Here is a 20948-nt window from a genome sequence, read left to right as displayed (position 1 = left end):
TACTACTCTGCAGCCTTTTCTGCTTATTTCTTTCTGGATTACAGGGCAAGGGAAAACCAGGAATGCCAAAGAAATGTCCTGGAAATGCTTTAGGACACCCCACGCACCCCACTGGCAGCAGTGTTGAGCCCAGCCTTACTTCTCTCCTTGACTGCCACTCTACTCCATAACAAAACATCAGTTGCATGTCTTGGCTCTTCGCTGACTGGCTGGGGTATCACTGAAACGTGGTGGCGGTTGGTAAAGAGCAGTTTTAACTCTTGGGAAGTGTTCTCTGTGGCAGTGCTTCCCACTGGTGCGGTCATCACTCCTCTGGAAGGCTGACTCAGGGGTAGATGTCTGTGCACGTGGATGGACCAAAGCCTTGGAAGTGCTATCAGACTAAAGGGAGCTATCAGGTCCAAATGGTCTCTTCTCCATCCAGGCAGATGCTCAGCACTGCAGCATGGGTTTTCCCAGTTTTCCCACCATTTCTGTGGTTTCAGCCACTAGCTGGGTACAGCCCCTGAGCTCCACATCATTTCTGCTCAGCCTGCAGACAGGAAGAGTCTTCTGTCTGGATCTTTGTTCTTTCAACATCATCTAAATATCACTCCCTCACACCCGATTTCGTATTTCAACCCCTTTAATTACACACAATGGAGATTTTATCGGAAATCTGGTTATTGTCTGAAAGCCCGAGCATTCCATCCCAGCCTTGGAATTGATCCATCGACTGCTTCTACATCTCCCATTTCAATTTCACATTTAACACTTTATACCTGCATTAATTACCCTTCCCACGATCAACAGCACCACACACTGGCCCTGCCCCTCTCCCCACACAGACACATCACTCTCAAGATAGCCGTGCTCTTGAACACGGGTGTTTATGGGGCTGGGAGAGGACACCCCACGTAGAGCAGCAGTAGTAAGCAGCAAGGGTTAGCAAGCAGCACCAGTGCAGGGACGCGCAGGCGCAGAGCGGGCCCTGGCCTGGCCCCAGGACGTGGGGAGCTGAGCCTGTAGCCAGCTCCCATCCATCTGTCCCGATTCCCCCTGCCTGGGGGGGCCCCCATGCACAGGCTGTGCCACAGCTCCGGCCCACGCTGCGCAGCGGGTGAGGGGCTCAGGCTGCCCCGGAGCTGCACGCAGGCACCGGCACGGGTCTGTAGGGAAAGCAGAGCTTTACCAGCATCTAAGCAGCCTGCAGGGCCTCAGCACAGCACAGCATGGGGAGCACAGCACTCCTCTGCGCCCCGAGCCGAGCACACCTCCTGTTAGCAGACACAAACTGCAGGGACTAAATAAGGAAGACCCCCATCATACTGCCTTTATATCCTGGCACTGCCAGCCCTCGCAGGCACCTGCTCTAAGGCACTGCAGGGTCCAGCTTTGCCGTGAGGACAGTACCAGATTTCCTTCCCCAGGCCACAGCATGGAGAACTGGAAGTGCTTGAGGAGGGCTCCTCTTACCCTGTCTGCAATGCTTCGTGTTGCAAGTGCAGATGGGAGAAGATGGCATCCCCAGCGCTGCAGCAAACAGGGATATTTGTCCCTGAATAATTTCTCTAGCATATTAAGCACAAGTCATTCTCATGCAGAGGCTGCCCTGTACAGCTGCCAAGGTCAGCAAGACCTTGCTTTATTTGCTGCATAAGGGCTGGCTGTGCAAGTTTTACCTTGTACATATTTTTTCCACGGGTTCTCTTGTCTTCGATTTCCCTGCTGCCAATGCTGCCAGTGCCTCTGCATCTGCTGGCTGCTCGGGTCATGCCTGCTTCTCTGGCTGCTCATAACAACCACCCAACATCCAATCTTCCATAGCAGTCAGAATTCCAGCAAGCCAATTCTTAACGCTATGTTTAATTCAAAAGGAACCCAGGACAGTTATTGAATAACAATTTCCAAGGAAAACCTGCTCCCCAGCTTTTGCTAACAACATCAATATGGTTCTATTTTCAGGGGGTCCTGACCCGCTTATCCACTCACACAGCCACCACTGTTCACGTGCTGGTATCTACATACAGATGAGGTTTTGTGCAAGGATTGCATTCAAGCACCCAGCACTGCCTGCACACACAGCCTCTGGATTGCAACGCCAGCCAGTGCGGCTTTCGGGAAGCAGCCTGGATCTAAAGAGATGGCAGGGGCTGAAAATAAGGCCTGATGGTTTTTAAACTGCAGACACATTCCTACAGGCTACAGCCAATGCTTGGATTCAGACTAAGGACTGTTCTTCTCCCTCGTTTACTAACTCCTGGGTCACTGCAGGGCAACAGTCAAACTGGGGTATGGCACAGGGAAGAACAATGCTATTTGAAACTGTGCAACATCATGATACTGCAAAGGACTGCAGTGTCAAGGAGCTTTAATCCAAGCTGTCCCTTTGCAGAAAACCAGGTATAAGTGACCTACCTGAGGTCAGTGGCCAGGCAGGGAAGCTTCACAGCAGCCTGCCCTGCTCAGGAATCACCCTGCTCTGCACTCGCACTGCCTTGCCTAAGCCTCTAAACCCAAGCCAATGGAGAGGTGGCAAGCAGCAATGTCCAGCACGTCCCCTGACCTGCCAGGGGCAGCCCAGCAATGTTCTGCAGCAGACTCTGACCTTGGTGGGACCCCACAGCCACTGCCATAACGCAAACCATCATTGAAGCTTAGCACACACACAGGTGCCAGACGTCTCTCAACTGGAGGAAGACAGCAGCACCGAGGGGTTAAGAAGCTGAAGAGGGATGCAGACAAGGACTGCAGGCTCTGAGCAAACACAGGCTGCCATGGAGCATGGCATCACTTGTGAGCAGGGCCTGTCTGCTGAAGGTGCTGCCTGTGTGAGCAGGACCTGTCTGCTGAAGGCACTGCCTTTGTTAGCTGAGTACAGGCACATGATGGAGTGGGGTAATTACCTGCATTTTAGTTTGGAGGACCCAGGCTTCAATCCTGCCTCTTGTCACAGCTGGAGGTGAATTTAGGGACTACAATGAGAGCCAAGTTAATCTATTTTCTACAAAATCACCAAATAATTGCCAGTGTTCTGAAAGAGAGGCCCAGGACTCAGGGCACTGGTGCTTACGCTGCTATTGCCCTCAGTACAATAGTTAGTAATGGGTTGATGTGAGCAGTCATCACAGCTGTCAGTGCTTCTTCGCTGGACCAAGCACAGGAACATGAAGAACCTCACCCGTGCACCACTGGATGTGCTAGGTCCTTCAGGGAGGGAAGCAGCATTGAAACAGCAAGTTTTCATACAGATTCATATATACCTTAAATTCAGAGGAGCAAAGCACAGCTCCGGTGTAGCTCGATGCCTCACTGGAAAGCCATCAGGGCTGATGGTGGTCCAGGGGAGCTGAGGGCGATTCCTCTGCTTCCTCATGGCTGAAGGCTGCCCAGCAGAGCCAACAGGGAAGTGAGTACTTTCCCCATAAAGTAATTCTCTATTTTTATCTTGCTAGGAAAGTTTTTCATTTAGAAACTAAAACTATTGCTTCAGGGAGAAGCCAAGTGCCCTTCATTCTGTCAGATTTTTACCACAGAAGTTTTCCTCTAATCAAATAAACCCTTTTCCCACTAAAAGGAACCATCGTGGAAAAATCAGAACAGCCCCTGAAGGACTCTAAGGAAGAGGAACAGGGAAGTTGCATCCCTGACTCCTGCAGCAGCACGCTCCTTCACAGGACTGCTTGCAGTGTCACCTCACCCCTGCGCCTCAGGTCACCCACCACAGATGATCCTCAGTGACAAAGCGCTAGAGAGAGCAGCGTGCTCAGTGGGGAAGCGAAGCAGCAGCTGGTGTCTGCGAGCCAGCTCTGAACACAACACGGGGCTCTACAGAGCTTCTCAAGTGCCATCATCCTCCTCTCTCAGCAAAGAGAAAGTCTCCAGCATCCTCAGCCACCACCACAGCTGCATTTGGGCAGGAAGACACAAGAGAGGTCAAAATGAGCACAGAAACGTTTTCTGAAGCAGCCTCAAGCACCTAACAGCATCACAGCAAGCACCCGCACACTGAACCCTGTCACACACAAGGTGAAGGGTGGCTGCTGTCCTCATGGCAAGGTTTGCACAGCAGGCCAGAGGTTCGTGTGAAGGCTTCCCTTGCGCAGCAGCAGCAGCAGAGAGCTTAAGGGATTGGTCAGAAGACATCCATGAAGTGGGGAAGAAGGGAGCAGCAGCCATAGTGCTGCAGGGGCTGGCAAGGAACCTGGGCATCAGGAGGTCCCTGCTGCCAGACAGGGGTTGATTCCCAAGGCCAAACCAAATTCTGCCAAGCTCAGGGCCAGGCATCTCCTCCCACCGTTATCTCTAAATCCTCTTTACTCCGCAGAGCTGTTCTCCACCCTCCTTCCCTTTTAATCAGGCCTGACCTACAGATGTCAGCCTCCTTTCGGCTAAGTCAACACAAGTGCCACATCGAGGATGCTGTTACAGGAAAAACCTCACTTACACTCTTGGCTGGATTCCAGAGTCTGCTCCTTGGTCTAGACCTGACCTCGTTCCTCTTCTGCGAGCTTAATCCTTTACCTTAAGGGCACAGCGAACACACAGACTCCACCACGGGCCTGTCTATGCTCAGCCTCCCCTTCAGCCTGCGGAGCCAGGAGACTCTTTTGATCACACGAGGCTCATGAGGCTCCCTCTGAACTGCAGGGACTTCAAACACACACATATGCTCAAGAGCCACAAAGCAAACACGGAACACACGCTTTATGCTCCGCAAGGTAAACCCTACCCTAGAGCTCACCCAGCACGGCAGGAACCTTCAATCAACAGTCCCCAAAGCTTCCTCGGATGCAGCCCCGGCCTCTCACCACAGCCGCAGCCACGTCTGATACATCCAGCTTCATCCAAGCATTGGAATAGAACAGTGTCATGGTTTAATCCAGCTGGTAGCTCACCCCCTGCTTCCCTCCTCTGGGTGGAAGGGGGAGAGAATCAAAGGAATGTAAACCCCACAGGTTGAGATAAGACAGTTTAATAACTAAAGCACAGTATAATGCCGATAATAATAACAGTAATGATAAGGGGGATAACAAGGAGGGAGAACATAAAACTAAAAGGAGAAAGGGAAAACAAACACTGACCAGCAGTGATGCCCAATACAATTGCTCAGCACCCACTGACCAATGCCCAGCCCAACCCAAACAGCAACTGGTCCCTTTCAGGTAACTCCCCCCAGTTTCTATACTGGGCAGGATGTGCTGTCGTATGGAATATCCCTTTGGATAGTGTGGGTCAGGTGTCCTGTCTCTGCCGCCTCCCAGCTTCTTGTGCCCCCCTCACTGGCAGAACATGAGAGACTGAACAGTCCTTGATCAGGGTAAGTGCTGCTGAGCAACACCTAAACCATCAGTGTGTTACCAGCATCATTCTCACTGAAGCCAAACACAGCCCTGCACACACAGCTACCAGGATGAGAATTAACTCACTAACACAGACAAAACCAGGACAAATAGTCTGGGTTGGAAGGGACCTCAAAGCTCACAGTGACATGGTTTAGTGGTGGCCCTGGCAGTCCTGGGTAAAGGTCGGACCTGATGATCTTAAGGGTCTTTTCCAACCTGGTTAATTCTATGTTCCAACCCCTGCCACAGTCAGGGACACCTTCCACTAGACCAGGTTGCTCCAAGCCCTGTCCAACCTGGCCTTGAGCACTTATTCATTCTTTAGCAGAAACAGAAGACACCAATTGAACATGGAGGGCTTCAACCAGCTACTACATCACCCTCCCACAGTCCCCTAACCAGGCACAGCCCAGAGACTTACTGCAATGGTACGCTCCAAGTAAGAGCTAGTCTGCAGCTCTTTAGTACACCACACTTGTCCTTGCTGTCCTCATGCGGCCAACATGCGGGAGTCACAGGTTGGAGGTAGATGGGCAACAGCTTGTCCCATCTTCCCCAAACACATCATATAAACAGGGTATTGAGACCGAGTGGGATCTGGCTCATGCACTCCACCTTGTGACCCAAAAACCCCAACCCCCAGTCACGTATCAGTAACAGCAGTGGAAATACCAACACACAAGTGAGATACTAGCAACATGTCTGTTATCAGCTTATCCCAAGGCAGTGAGCTGTGAATTCAGCCTCTAGGAACCACCACACGGTGTTTCCTGGCTCTCAAAGACATTTCATGGCGCTGCGTTTGTGGGGGATGCTCAAACCCCCATTATCTGTATCTGACCGGATGCTGAACCAACGCTCTCCTGGCGCATGGGAGCTGTACAAACAAACCCCCATCGAGCTGGGAGGAGCCTCTGGATCAAGTGCTCTGAGCTCCACAACATCCCTTGCCTATGCGCTGCAAGAAACCCTCCGCACAGACACACCTTTCACATCACTGGGGGAAGGGACAGGAAGGAAAAGAGAGGAAAACCAAGCCAGCAGCCAGGTCCTCCGGTAACAGAAACACCAGAGATGCTCCCTCAGTTTACACGACCAAGGATCTGAGCCCAATGTGCTTTTAAAGTCCTTTTCTCAAGGATTTTAATGTCTCTCCCTGCTCTGTGTGCGAGCCGGGCTGTGCTTTCTACAGACATTATTTATTCACTTTTACACAGTGACTAACCTGAATTTCCAGACTGTTCAAAAGCAAACCTGAAGCACTGCTTTACAAAGACAAGGCCTGCTCTCCCCCTTGTTTGCCTTCTCATTCCACCCCTCAGCTGAAGCATCTCTACCTCTCATCTAATAAATAAACTATGTAGCTTTCCACTAAAAAACAAATGCACTTCCCTTCACCTCCATGCAAAAATGTGCTGACAATTCCCTTTCCTTTGTTCTGGAGCCACCCAAAGTGGAATAAGTTCCTTTTCTTTTAATCCAAAACTGATTTTTCATCTTAGCCACCTCTTTGGAAAAAATCCACCTGGACTTACATCACTTGCTGCAGTCTTACAGCCTGGAATGAAGGGAACATGATGCTGAAAGAGAGGGATTACCACTGGCTTGGGGTCAGGGGGGCACCACAGCCAAAAGGAAGCTCCAAGCTCAGTGAAAGCGGCCGCACTGCTGCACGAGCTGCCTCCTGACTGAAGAGCAGAACGTAGCAGCACAGAGTCTAAATTAAATCCAACTAAGGCTCTAATCCAAGCCCACCAAACGAAGGAGCAGCTGGAAAAGGCTCAGACTCACCGGGATGTGCTCCTGGCACCCAGGGAAGGTGTCCTGGGGACAGGGAGCTCCAGGAGCACTCGCCTATCCTCACCAGGTGCCTGCAGCAAGGGAAGCAGAGTCACACACAGCAGGTCCAGCACAAGGCAGGTTTAACCCTTACAACAGCTTCATCACAAGTAAGCTCTAATTCTGGGACAGGGAGGGCAGATAGACATTTTCTTGTGTGGAGATGCCCTCTACTCAACCCAGCCTAAGACCTTCACTTACGCCAGGCTGTGATTAGGGGATTCAGGTCAGGAGCAAGCAGATCTCATGCTTTAATTCTCTCTCTCGTTTTGGGTGCCTGAATCTCCAGGACGAGCAGCATCACATCCGTGCAGGAACCACAGCAAACTCGTGCGCACAGGCTCTGTCCCTCAGGACAGGGAGATGCACGCAGTCAGCTGTGAGAACCTCCCACCCCGAGGTGCTGGATGCTGCTGCTGTGCCACAGTCCTCTCCCCCCACACTGAAGACAGGAACAGTCCTAAGGCCAGTATCACCTCTGTCTCCACAATCCAGCTAACAACACTGCAAGTCCACCCATACCACTGCCTTTTTATCTCCCCTGCCTTACCCCCCTAGAAAGATGTATATCCAAACCCACAGCACCCAAACCCTCTCCCAGCTTGCAGGTTTCCTGCTGGGATCACCCCACTGAGAACCACTTTGGCAACACACAGGTTTAAGACCACCCTAAAAACACCCATACGCTCAGTAACTGTAGCCCCAGTTCCACTCTCCAGTAAGCATCAGGCAGAATGAGAACCGTGCTGAGTGACCTGGGACTGCAGTAACATGCCTCCAGCATTGCTATTTACTTGTGGCAGCTTTTCACTACCTGCAGATGCTATCCAGAAATATAGAAGAGAAACTGGTGCTCTTGGGAGCTCAGAGTCTAAATGCAGAGGTCAGAAGAAACACTCTGTTCTCATTAATGCAGTTCTGTGGAGAGAGGGGAAAACGAAAGGCAAGTCTGTATGCTTCTTGGAAGCAGATTACAGCTAATAACACAGAGATTACAGACATTAGATGAATTTAAATTCACTCTTCTAGTATTCAGCATATTAAGGTTTTTACCTTCCTCCCTGTATCGCTCCTATTCAGAGTCAGCTTCGCTTTCTGCCTATCACGAAGATGTTACATGTGGCCAATAATCCCCATAATGGACTTTTCTCCCTCAACAGTCGTGTTGTACCAGATGTCTTTAAAAACAGGTAAAAAGCCCATTTGTAATGTTAGTTTAACAAGCATGCTGCCTTCCTTTCTTTCCTTTAGGTGGCTGCTGCACAACTCTCAGCAAGTTTCTGCATCCTAATGGCATCCAGCCTGGATGAGCTTTAAGGTTCCTTCCAACACAAACCAGTCTGGGATTCTACTGCCAAAGAAGTATCTGAGGATGCTCAAAAGAAATCCATGAGTCAAGCAAGGCACCAGCCACATGTCTGTTGCTGCACATCAGGAATGCTCATACTAAAAGCTTCTCACACCTGTTCACACCTACATTTTACTGACAGAAAGCAAACTCCATGGCAAACAAACTGCACATCCCTGCCTGGCAGCCCCACATCTGGAGTACTTGCCTGTGCCACTGCCCCTAACTCCAGCCATCCCCATTTGCTCTCCTGGTCCCTCCATTGGGAAGGACAATACATCCCCAAGCCTGCAGAGCAGGAACCTGTGGGCAGTTGTCTGAAGTGTAGTTTGCAGTGAATTACCATTGCACAGGATCAGCTCAACTGTCCAGTCTTTTAGTTTCAAGAAGGGACTTACTGCTGGTAAAAAGCATCTGCCTTGCTACATGGCCTTACGCAGTGGCTGGATTAAGCATTACTCTTATTAACCAGTACAGAACTATAGTAGCATTTCATTGAACTAACTGGTTACTTGGAGAAGCTGTCAGCAACCAGCTCCGTCTCAGCCATGCAGATGCTCTCCTCAGCCTTGGGCATCCTCCAGCTCCTCTTTTCACCATTTCCATCAGCCTGTGGGGCCCAGGCTTCATTCCTGCCCAATCCCTCAACCAGGACAAGCACTCATGAGCCCAAGCACACAGCAGAGGAATGAGGACAGTTCAGGGAGGACAGAGAGAGCATCTTTCAGCTGCAAAACCCATGTGAAGGGCATGAAACAGCAGGCTCAGCTCCTCGTGATGGCCTCAAGGGCATGTGGCACAGCCTGGGAGCTGGAGTAGCCAGCTCTGCCTCAGCAGGGGTTTCACCTCACTGCAGGTAAGCAGGAGGGCAGGGGCTCACCATTCATCCCACTCTGGTTGGCTTTATTGACATGATCTGCAGCACAGGCTCCTCCAGCACCCTGTGAAAGGTGCTGCTGCACCAGCCAGCCCGTGCCTGGAGCACAACCAACGTTAGCTCCTTACCAGGCCTGTGCTTAACGAAGGGCACTGAGTGCTTTGCTGAGTACCCAAGGCAAGCCCAGTTCATGGGGGACTTGGTCAGAGGCATCAGTCTGTGGATGCAGAGATCAAGTGCTACACACCCAGCACCCAGAGGCTACAGAGAAAGGACAGACCACCTGTATGCCTATGGATGGATCCGTGCTAATGTTTCTTTTTGTACCTCAGAAATCACTACATTTGAAGGCGCAACACAAACCCCCTGGGCCAGCACTGCTGATTACGACTTATTTTAAGGCACTCAGACTGTATTTAAAAGGATCCCACTGATATCTGGTGTGGCTATAGAGATCCATCCATCCTGACCTGCTGGTTGTAGCCAGGGGAGGACATCCTACAACCAAGTGGCTTGAGTAAGAGCGAACAGCACTGATCAAGAGGTTTGGCCGGATCTGGGGAAAGAGAAATGTTTCTGCTGCCCCACACAGCCAGGAAAGAGCCCAGTCCCCTCTTCTCCATTGGTTTTGGAATGTGGTGACATTCTGCATGCTGTGTTCTGAGTGCTCTGGAGAACAGCTCCAGCAGCAGCCCTGCAGCCAGCCATGGCTCCCAGCAGGACATGATGCTCCTCTGCATGTGCTGGGCCTCCTTTACAGGGCAGGCTTTCCCCATCAGCAAGGCAGGGACACTCGGCAGCTCACCATTCCAGCCTTTAGGGCCACTGTAATGACCGGTCCATCAACCCACATGCATCCCTCCCGGCATCACAGCCCTGCACAGCACAACCAGCACCACCCTGCCCTGCAGTCCCAGGCCCTTCCACTGAAAGATCACTTCCCAAACGTTAATGAATGAAGTCCCAGCATCTCAATGAACTCCTGCAGCATATCTCCTTGGGACCAAGGAGTGCAGGAGCAGGCTGAGGTGTCCTTGTGTCCCCAGGTCAGACCTGCCAGCTCCCTCCTGCTCAGCTACCGGCCTGTGAGCTATTTCACAGAACCCCAGGGTGGTTTGGGTAGGAAGGGACCTTAAAGCTCCTCCAGCTCCAACCCCTGCCACGGGCAGGGACCCCTTCCACTGGAGCAGCTTGCTCCAAGCCCCTGTGTCCAGCCTGGCCTTGAGCACTGCCAGGGATGGGGCAGCCACAGCTTCTCTGGGCACCCTGTGCCAGCGCCTCAGCACCCTCCCAGGGAAGAGCTTCTGCCTTAGATCCAACCTAAACCTCCCCTGTTTCAGTTTGAACCCATCACCCCTTGTCCTATCACTACAGGCCCTGATGAAGAGTCCCTCTCCAGCATCCATTCGAAAGTTCTTTCCAAACCAGAAAATAAAACCTTTGTTTGCCTTGAAAAGCAGATCTATGCAGCAGAGAAAGTACTACTAAAGGTTTCACCATCCAAATTAAAAGTCAAAGGCAGCCATAAAGAGCCTCTGAAACATAAGCAGCGCATTGTGCATGGTGTGACATTTATTGCTGCCTTCAGAATGAAGCCAAATATCTTAATATGGAAAAACACTGCTACTTCTGACCCAAACAGCTCGGGAACAGGAAGTAAAACCACATCACCCAGCAGTGGCCTCCCCGCCTCAGGAGCAGCAGCAGAGAAACCAGCATTTCCTGCCCCATCCCTGGCCTCCCGGCTCTGCCCGGGGGCCGATCCCACCTAAACCACTCACAGACAGGCATTAAAGCTCCCGCAGCAACGTCAGGGCTTTATCGCAGGGAATCAGCTGGGGAGAGACAAGGCAAGGGGACTGCAGGACTCACCCACTGCAAACAGCACAGGGCCTCCTGCGAGGGGATTCCACTGCTCCGGGTGGCTTCCTGGGTTTTCAGCAGCCAAATTCCTGGCTCAGGACAGGCGTATTTCAGGAGTTAATTCTGGTTTTACTGCCTCATCACCAGCAAACCCTGGGAAATCAAGTCAAGCCTCAATTGGCTCAAAGCATAATTGCATTTCTCTCAAATAACAGCTTTGCATGACTTCATTTTCTGTTGGGCTGGGTTTTGGGGTGGGTTTTTTTGAGTTTGTGCATATTACATCCTAATTATATTCCCGAGCTTTCATTTGCAGCTACAGGAACAACCCAGAAAGACAGAGAGATGAGCTCATTTTCAACTCATCACCTGAGCATGGAGCTTTAAAACAGAAGTGACACAGACCAAGGGACCTGCAGGCACAAAGAATCACCCAAAAGTGACAGTCCAGTGTCCTTCTTGGTAACTCAGTGCCAGAGAGAAGGGGGTAAGACCTGAGCAGAGCAACCCCCGAGTCTCGCCCTTGTAATGCAACAGGAAACGCCATTTGCACAAACACTGTGCACTGAACAGCAGCTCAGAACCAGATATATTGATTAAACCCTGCTTTCAGAAAAGCTCATAAGCAGCATTTTTAGCAGCTCAAGCAGATTTTTCCTCCAAGAAAAATGGTGCAGAACACTTCAGAAAGCGGAATAAGAGTTCTGACTTGTTTGAGTTTTATTCAATAGTAACTACCAGGAAATGACAGCTGTTGGTACAGCTTTGTGCCAGTAGTGCTGAGAGTGGAACTGCACCAACACCACTGCTGGGTAACACACACAGCTGCAGAACCGAGGGGAGAAAGCACATGAACATGCACATTTTGTCCATTACCACCCAAGACTTTTCCAAGGACAGGGGTTTTGCACCAGAGGAAAGAACCCCGAGCACGCTCCAGGCGCACCCCCTCACAGAGCATCCTACAGCCCTACCTCTTGTTCTCTTAAATCCCTTGGCCTCCGTGTTCCTCAGTACCGCGTTGGCAGAGGGATTGCGCTGCAAGGAAGGAAACTCCCCCCACACTCCCATTATAGTGCTGCGTGAAATCCACCCTCTGCCCCAGCACCCTCCTGGCACATACGGCAAGGAAAGAACAGTAAGTGGGAGTCCAAAAGGCAGTCAGAAGTGCCGCCAAAACCCAAAGCTCTCTCAGGAAAGGCCCTCCCTTAGGAAGCTGCCAGTCAAAGCCGATCACGAGGCTGTTTTCCAGGGTGAATAGAGTTCTTATTGACACAGCTTATGTCTGCAGCACGCAGCCCTCTGCAAGGCTTTCACGAGCAGATTGGATTACACAGACGCAGTCGCTCTGATTTTATGCATTCAGAAGCCCTCAGACATAAACCGCCCAGCTCTGGAGGCCACCAGGTTTTCAGCTCCATATCAGTCAATGTGCTTTTACACAAAGTAAGGTCCTGGCACCTTTACTTGGGCTCCAGAGAGGAGACCTCACCCTTGCTGAGCAGAGCCATGTAATTTGGAGGCCAAGCCACAGATCTGCTCTGTGGGAGTAATCCAAGACAGCTCGGTACTTACCATTACGAGGGGAGAAGGGAAAAAGAAAGTATCTGCTGATACCATTTAAAATGGGGGAAGATAACATCACTCTGGGTAGACAATCCTTCCTGGAAGACGGCATGGAAAAAGGGGGAGGATACACTCCTTTTAAAACAACACACAACAGCTTAGCAAGCAAGAGATGCCTGATTGCAAGAGCATCGCAAGCACAAGCTCAGGTAAATCATCTACCACGGAGCAGCAATCTGCACCCACAGAGGAACCTAGAGAAAACAAACCTAAAGGATGCATTTACACAGTTTCAATGCTTAGGGGGCACAAGGAAGAACTGTTCCAGGAGCAGACACACGCACAAAGGACCTGTGATGCTGCATTAAAGGTGAACAGAAAATTACAAAGTCTTTTGTTCTAATAAATGCTCTGGCTTATAGGCTGTGCTTCAGCAAGAGACAAGTCTGTGCTTAAACCGTGTGACAGATCAGGCACTGCCCTAGAGAAGGATGTATGCAGTGCCCACAGCTCTGCACTACACTGATGAAAAAGAAACTCACCCCAAAAAACCCCAACCAGTCGAACAAGCAAACCAGTGCATTACACATGGGCAACTGGTTCCCTATCACCTAAGAGCGAACAACTCCTGCATCAACTTGTCCACACTGAATTGACGCTTCTACCTGAAGCATTACATCTAGCAAAGAGCAGATCAAGCAAGCCTGAGCTTCAGAGCTTTGAAGGGATTTTCAGAGCAAACACACACTGCTCAATGAAGACATCCTCTCCCCACCACTGCCACCATTCCCCAGCCGAGCACTTCTCTCCTGTTGCTGAAGACTTTCCTCATGTTTTGCCTGCTGGGTGCTGGGCAGCTGGACGTGGGTAACCCAAATGCAGGGTGCCACCGGGTCTGTCTGCAGTGACAGCTCTTCTTCAGCTGGACATCTGGACTCTGCTTTCAGAGCACAGCAGAGAGCCACAGCTCCTGGGACTACCTGTGGAAACAGATGCAGGCGAACTCCACTTCCAGGGCACAGCCTCCCTCCAAACCAGCAGCCTCGTGTTTCTAGTACTCAGCTTAGCTCCCACACGTGACTTCTAGTATGCTCATGGTCAGAATCACCTCCTCCTTTCCCAACACGCCTGAGTCACACAGCGAGCTGCCAAAGCCAAGCTCTCAGCACCAGCACGGCAGGAGGGGTGTCCTGCTGAGGCATCAGTCACCAAACCCCGACTGCGGCTTCATCATCATCACCTGTGCCTACACTGGCCACAAAGAATGTCTCCCTCTGCTCTCAGCCTCCTGGCTAAGCTGCAGGTTCTGGGGGCTAGGAAAGCCCTGGTTTGACTCGCGCATGAAGAAAGAGCCATTTGCAAGACACTAGCAGTGCAGTTTTGCCACCAGTTTAACTCGGCATAAACCAGTGCTGCTAATACAAGCAGCAGTCCAGCCTCATCCTGTCCTGCCCCTGCATGCCAGGTCCTTGTGCCAACACAACTGCTCCTATGGCCATATGGAGAAGTGAACCGAGAAAGCGGTGATGGCTAAAATGAGTAGTGCTGGTTTGTTTTCTGCAAGACTGTTCTTGCTCCACAAGGATGAGGAAGAGACTGAAGGGAAGGGCTAGAAGCAGGACCACATTTTCCACCACAGCACCAGCTTCAGAGCTGATTTGTGAGCTGTGCTGCAAATGAAATCCAACCTCCCCCGCTTGGAGCCACAAGTTTTTAACCCCCACTTTGAGATTCCCTTAAAGGCACAGAACAGCCTCTCAAACCCTCCTCTCTGGTGGCAGCACAAGTACTCATCTTGGGGCAAGCCCAGGAGAAAACTTCTAGGTCAGTACAAATCTAAGAATATCATTTAAGCCTCCTGCCAGCCATTCCCCAGCAGGGAAGGAGGCAGCAGAGGAGGTCACCACTGCTGGTGAAGTGGAACCAGGCACACAATCCTCTGTGTGGATGTGACACCCCAACACCTCAGATGGACAACCGCCCAGCACCCCCCCCGGCTCAGTCGCCTTCCCTGCGAGGGGCAGCCCCAGATCCACTCCCTCCTTCTCCATGGGGACCCCTCACTCCCGTCAGCGGTGGGCAGGATGTGGCACCCTGACTTCTGACCGGGGCAGATGCTGCAGGAGGCTGAGCAACCCCAAGGTTACAGCAATGAGGGGCTCATTCCCTTACAGAGCACCAAGACTGCTTTGGGCCCCTGCCAGTGGATCACAAACCACCTGGAAGATAGAACCAGGCCTGCCATAGGCACAGAGCTGCACACGGGCTGAACCAGGAAAACTCGGCTACCTTTCGAGAGGGCTGACTATTCTCTCCTGTTGTAAGCACAGCCCATAATACCTAGAAGCTTCTGCACAGTCCATTGTCTTTCAGAGAGAAACACTCTGAAATAGCTCTCAAACTTTTCTGGGCCATCACTACTTTAAAATCACATCATTTAAATATGTACCATGTCTATATATATACACACACACGCACACACCAAGGGAAATTAGCACCCGATGAAGGGCTGGTGCCCACACACCATAACTGCACAGCCTCCTGGGTCTGCCTGTGTGTCACTGCCACACACGAGTACAGCCCCACAGCAAACCAGGGCCCCGCGGGGACCCTGCCCCACTGCAGGAGTGGGGCGCCAGACCACTACCACACATCATTTTTGGGGTACAGAGAGCGAGGGGGCAGGGAAGTTTTAAAGCCAGAGTCCTTTAAATCCATCAGATCCGCACAAACCTGAACCCCCAAGTCTTTCCTTCAGGAGCTGAGGTGCACGATTTGGACCTTCATTAGTAAATACAGCTCCAAGGACTGTGCCGTGTAAGGCACTTCTCCAGCGTGGAGAGCAGCACCACTGCAGCTTCCACGTACTACCTTAAAAGCAAAATACCCGCAAGGAGGACCCAGAGGGGGAAAACATCTCTGCAACCCCATGGAAGCTGCTGTATGGAAACTTTAACTGCATTACTTCTGCCTCTGCATAATCCCAAAAGAGCCAGTTTAATTCAGCCTGCTCCAGCTCAGACACTCGATAGTTTCAGCACGGTATAGACTACAGCTAATTACAGGATCTCGTTACGTGTCCAACAACTGCTGCAATTTAGTCTTACCTGATACACCCCAGCTCAAAATTGCTCATCCCACCTCTCCCTCCTTTCCCATACGTTTTGGCATGCTTTGAATAAAGGCAGGATACCTGGCAGCACTTCAGCATCCGACCCAAAGAGGTAAAGTCATTACTTCCTTGCAGTAACAAAGGCAAGGACTTCCACCAGGACAGCACAAACTAGTTTTAGGCAAAGAGCACGGACACGGACTGGATTACTGCTAAGAGCAAGATGAATTCCCAAGCCAGGTGATCTCGCACGAAGCCCATCCGTGCAAGAAAGGAGTCCTCAGAGGAGCCAAAGCTGCCGGCTCAGGCAGTCGGACTGGAGTTTCACTCCCTCAAAGGCAGGGGATGTTCCTTACAGCAGCGCACGTCTCGCCTGGGAGCTCCCCACCGCACCCGCAGCTCCGGCTGCCATGAAAGGGAAAGGTTTGCTCCCCGCAAGCGTGCGCCGCGCCTGAGCCGAACGCGAACAGGTCTGTCCCTTGCGCCTCGCCTCGCCGCCGCCTCATGCTCGAGAGGGGAATATCGCGTTCCCCGAGCGGCGGCCGAGCCGTCCGGCCATGGCTCCAGGATGATTCAGCAAGGGGGTGGCTCCCCGTCGGAAAGCAACACCTCCTGCGAGCTGTCACCCCACGGGGCTGCGGGCCGGCAGAACTTGCCCTAGCGAGCACGGCTGCCCCTTCCCAAACGCGTAACGCAGGCCGGCAGGGGCGAGGGGGCGAAGCGGGGCGCTGGGTACTGTGTATGGGGGGGTTCCCGTCCGCAGCCATTGGGGAATAACCCAAGGAATTACCTCCGGGTTTTTAACTACGGCATAAGTCAATGAAAAGGCTGGGGAGGGGGGGGGGGGAAGCCAGACACTTTGGGAGCCGGCATCAACTTCGCCAGGCTGTGTTCTTTGTTTCTAGGCAGACTCCAGTGCGGTGGCAAGACTGAACAAATGCGCATGTCTTCATAAGAGGCAAAAAAAAAAGGGAAAGAAATAAAAAATAAATAAAGAAGGACCCCCCCCCCCCCCGGCCGCTCCGCGCTCCCCTTCCAGCGGCGCAACTCCGCTCCCACCCCGCTCCGAGCGGGCAGTCCCCGGCGCGGCGAGGCGCAGGCGGCGCCCGGGGCACGCTGCGCGGCCAGGGCTACTTCGGGACCGGGTTTCCCCTCTCCGCTCTTGGGGGGGGGGGGGGGGTAAGACCGAAGCGACGCCCTGGCACCGCGCCGCTCCGGCCGCCCCCCGCAGCCACTCCCGCTGCCGGCGGAGCGGGGCCGCGGCCGGGCCGCCACCGCCAGACAAAGGAGCCAAGAGCCGCCAAGGAACCGCGCCGGCAGCCCCGGGACAACGGCCAGCGGCCGCCGAGCCCCCGCCGCCCCCGGCGCAGGCATTGCTGCCCCCGCCCGCCCCACGGCCGGGCCCGGCCTGGCCTTACCTCAGCAGCGGCGGCGGCAGCAGCAGGCAGCGGGCGGCCGCACCGTGCCACGCGCGGCGGCACGGGGCGAACCACGGGGGCCGGTTTAGCGCGGGGGCCGGCTGCGCGCCGCCATTTTAACGCCTCCCGCCCGCCCTCCGCCCTCTCCCCCCCCCCCCCCCCTTCCCCGCGGCCACGCGCGGCGTGGAAATACCCCTCAGCGACGGCTCCCCCCCCCCCCCCCCCTTCGCCCCGCCGCAGCCGTTACATTGACGCCGCGGCTCCCGGCCGCCGGTGCCGCCGTGGCGGAGCTAGCAGGGCCGCAGCAGCCGCCGCCGCCGCCGCCGCCGTCGTCGTCGTGGCCCCTCCGCCGCCGGGCGCACATGGTACGCTCCGGGCCCGCGCCGCGCCCCGCCGGCCGCGCGCGCGCCGCCGCGCCGCCTGGCTGCTGCCATGGCAACGGGCCGGGCCCGACCCGACCCGCCGCGCCCTGGGGGGGGGGGCTGCTGGGCCGGATCGCCCCGCGGGAGGCCGCGCACCGCCGCCACACGGGCACCGGCCGGGGGGCCCAAGGACGGCGTCGGACGGCCTCCCCCCGGGGCCTGCCTGCCCCCGAACCACCACCACAGCCAAGCGCTGTGTCCCCAGACCAGCACCGCACCTCCCGCTGCCCCCGAACCACCATCACACCACACGCTGTGTCCCCAGACCACCATCACACCTCCCGCTGCCCCCAGACCACCACCACAGCCAAGCGCTGTGTCCCCGCTGCCCCTGAAGCTGCCATCACGCCTCCCCCCCGGGCCCCAAAGCCGCCCCCACATCCCCGCACCGCACCCCCCGTACCCCCAAAGCCGTCCCTGCAGCCCCTCACCAAGGGGCTGTGTCTCCCCCCTGCCACAAGCGCCCATCGCAGCCCGCCAGCCGCATCCCCCGTGTCCTCAAAGCCCCCATCGCACCCACGCCGCGGGTCCCCTCCAGCCGCAGCGCTCCTGTCACCGCTGCCCGCGGAGGGGCCGTGTCCCGCCGGGCTCGGCCGCCCTTACCTGGGCACCGGCCCGGCTCTGCCCCGCAGCAGCGCTCATTTTCACTCCTGTTTTGCAGGAGACAATCGCGTCCGCCAGGACAGTGGCGAGGGAGAACAGGCGCAATGTGGAGCAGAAGAGCGAGTAAATCATGGAGCGCGTACATGTTCTGCATACTGCAGACGAGGAGCTAATTTCCTGGCGGGCGTCTTCGGGAGTCACTCTTTGCCAATGTGGCCTTTAAAACCCTCGCAGCCTTTGGCTGCTCGTTGCTGACTTTAGCACCTAATTCCCACAAATACACACCATTTAACCACGGGTTTGGTCGGGGTGAGCTGAAAGCAACCAGCAGCTACCGGATGGCTGAGGAGAACGCAGCCAATCGTGCATTTAATATTTGTAAATCAGCGTTTTATGGGGTTCGGTGACATTTGCTACGTTGTGAGCTCAGCCGGAAGCAGGATGCTCACTGCGCAGTGTTCGTCCCCGACAGCAGCGCTAATGGAAACGCCGGTGTCGGTGGTCAGAGCAGCAAAGCAGGAGCCTCATGTCTGCACGCTGTGCTGACAACCACAGGAACACATCACCTCTCTGCCTGGTTACCACCGTGGCTGAGATCAATCCGTTCATGTTTGCAAAGTCAGCTGAACACCAAAAAGCATTGCGTACTGCTAATAAAGCCGTAATGATCCCCCTGCTAAACATTAAACACAGTGATGTGTTTGAAAGAATATCCCTTTTATGGAAAATTCCTCTTAGCTGCAAGGACAAAGGATTAGCTCTTAAAACAGGAAGGGTGAGCTCAAATTAGCATCACCAGATTGTGTCTCAGGGGTTTCGCTTTCGCTTCTGTTTAGGTTTCTGCTACTGATGATCTGTGTGGCCATGGGCACATCACTTGGGCCAGCAGTTGCTGATGCACCTGAAAGCAAAACCTTACTCCAGTGTTAGCCAAAAATCATAATCCCAGACTGGTTTGAGTTGAAGGGACCTTAAAGCTCATCAAGTTCCATCTTTATATCTCAATTCCCCCCCTGTCGGTTTAAAGCTCTCACCAGATGCTTTCGGAAAAGCTTGGTTATGCTTATTTTGCACCTCTCTTCCCAGTCACTAAATGGGATGAGGATTGCAGCTGCAATCCTGATTTTTGCAGGCAAGACACTGCAGCAGTGAGCAAACCCTGGCAACATGGCCCTTAAAAGGCAGGAGAGCCGTGCTGCTCATGAGACACATCACACCACAGTGCCAGGAATCAAAGCTTGGGGGACTCTAGATTGCTCTTGGCAATGAGTCTTGCTTTAGACGTAAAACCGGTAGCTGTGCCAGTGGTAGGGCTTCGGGTCTCCCCATCAGGAGCAATGCATGTCTGATGCTCTGACCTACAGGCAAGAAGGAGGAGAGGAACCAGGAAAACCACGTTTGTCTGTACCTTTGGGCCTGCACAGGGCCACGTTCATGGTGATGAGGTGGGAGAGCAGCCATGGGTGGGGATTTGCACAGCGGGAGCTCCAGGCAAGTCAGGATCCGGCACAGCGACCTCAGACAGGAGAGCTCCTCTTCAAAAAGAGCAGCCCTTTGTCAATGCACCCTCATTTCCTCAGCCAAACTGCCCTTCGCAAGGAGCATCCCTGAGCTGCCACGGCCCATTGCACCTTCCTCCTGAAACGTGATGCTCCCTGCTCTGACGGTGATCAGTTGTTGACTGCAGCAGAGCTGAATCATGAAGCAGAGGTTATAAACAAGGTTATTTTTAACGAGGGAAACAAATCCCACTCCGTGCAGCAGTCGGAGCAAGGCACTGGCAGCTGGGGCTTGCGGAGCTCACTCCTGCGCCAGCATTCGCTATGTCCTGAAGCAAATTACAATCTCCCTAACCTTTAATTTACCTGCTTGTAGCACGGACAAAACAGCAGAGTCCAGTTGTAATTTCTTGGTGCAGCAACGCTCCTGGTGTGACAGTAAAGCAGTGCTGGGAGCTGCGCGGTGCCAGGGGCCGGCCTGCGCTGTCCCCCGGCACCTTGCAGGGCTGTTTGCAGCCATGCAAAGTGATCGCACGCAGGATTTCAGCACTGGTGATCAGTGTTCTGCAGCCTGCTTCCCCTCTCCTCTGTGTCACAGTCTTACATCTCAATTCCCACACACAGCCCAGTAACTTCTGCTTGATTTCGCTCACTGAAAGCTGAAAACAGACAAGTTTGGTAGCCCAGAGTCTCGGGTTGTGTCCTTCAGGTGCTGGTGTGCTGCAGGGTGTGTGTTGTACATCCCTGGTCCTTGGAGAGGGAAGTCGAGTGTGGTACACCTACAGCTGGCAGGGAAATCTGATCATGCCACTCCTCATCTTTCCCTTTCACACCAAAATTCCTCCCAGAAAAGCTAATTTCATTTTACATAGGAAAGATGCCTCACCTCAGGGAAGGAGGGGACTGGGGCTGGGATAGGAACACCTCCACACGAACCTGTCTTCTGTGCTCCATGCCTAAGGTAACAAGTGCTTGGTGCCTGTCTCTTCCTTTAGATAACTTCTGAGGTTAAAGAACTCTGGCTTCTTCAAAAATACTCTGTAAATACATATTTTTAAATACACATGTACACACGCA

The 20948-nt window shown here is 53.5% G+C and overlaps 2 protein-coding genes across 11 annotated transcripts in view; one reads left to right on the top strand and one right to left on the bottom strand.

Moving 5' to 3' along the window:
- The window catches only part of MBNL3 (muscleblind like splicing regulator 3), a 74584-nt gene extending 56191 nt beyond the window's left edge, over nucleotides 1–18393 (bottom strand). For 3 of the 10 annotated variants that reach the window (XR_010614925.1, XM_065689817.1, XM_065689825.1), the window contains exon 1: nucleotides 18373–18391. Coding sequence is in view for 1 of the 10 variants with exons in the window: in XM_065689826.1 (XP_065545898.1) it covers nucleotides 16011–16028 (18 nt within the window). In the remaining 9 variants the exon portion in view is untranslated. Of the gene's footprint in view, nucleotides 1–11260; nucleotides 11435–16010; nucleotides 16504–17347; nucleotides 17487–17594; nucleotides 17704–18372 lie in introns of those variants that run through there. The other 7 variants (XR_010614926.1, XM_065689827.1, XM_065689819.1 and 4 more) reach the window with 7 other exon arrangements.
- Nucleotides 16153–19082, top strand: LOC136019226 (basic proline-rich protein-like). The gene is made up of 4 exons (XM_065689152.1): nucleotides 16153–16169; nucleotides 16835–16844; nucleotides 16926–17712; nucleotides 18431–19082. Exons 1-4 carry the CDS (start codon nucleotides 16153–16155, stop codon nucleotides 18625–18627), a joined length of 1011 nt encoding a protein of 336 aa, XP_065545224.1. The 3' UTR covers nucleotides 18628–19082.
- Nucleotides 19083–20948: the final 1866 nt, after the last annotated feature.

The sequence above is a fragment of the Lathamus discolor genome, chromosome 9, assembly GCF_037157495.1.
Source record: "Lathamus discolor isolate bLatDis1 chromosome 9, bLatDis1.hap1, whole genome shotgun sequence".
Lineage (NCBI taxonomy): Eukaryota > Metazoa > Chordata > Aves > Psittaciformes > Psittacidae > Lathamus > Lathamus discolor.
Note: the sequence above shows the minus strand (reverse complement) of the source record. Positions and strands in the feature narration are given on the sequence as shown.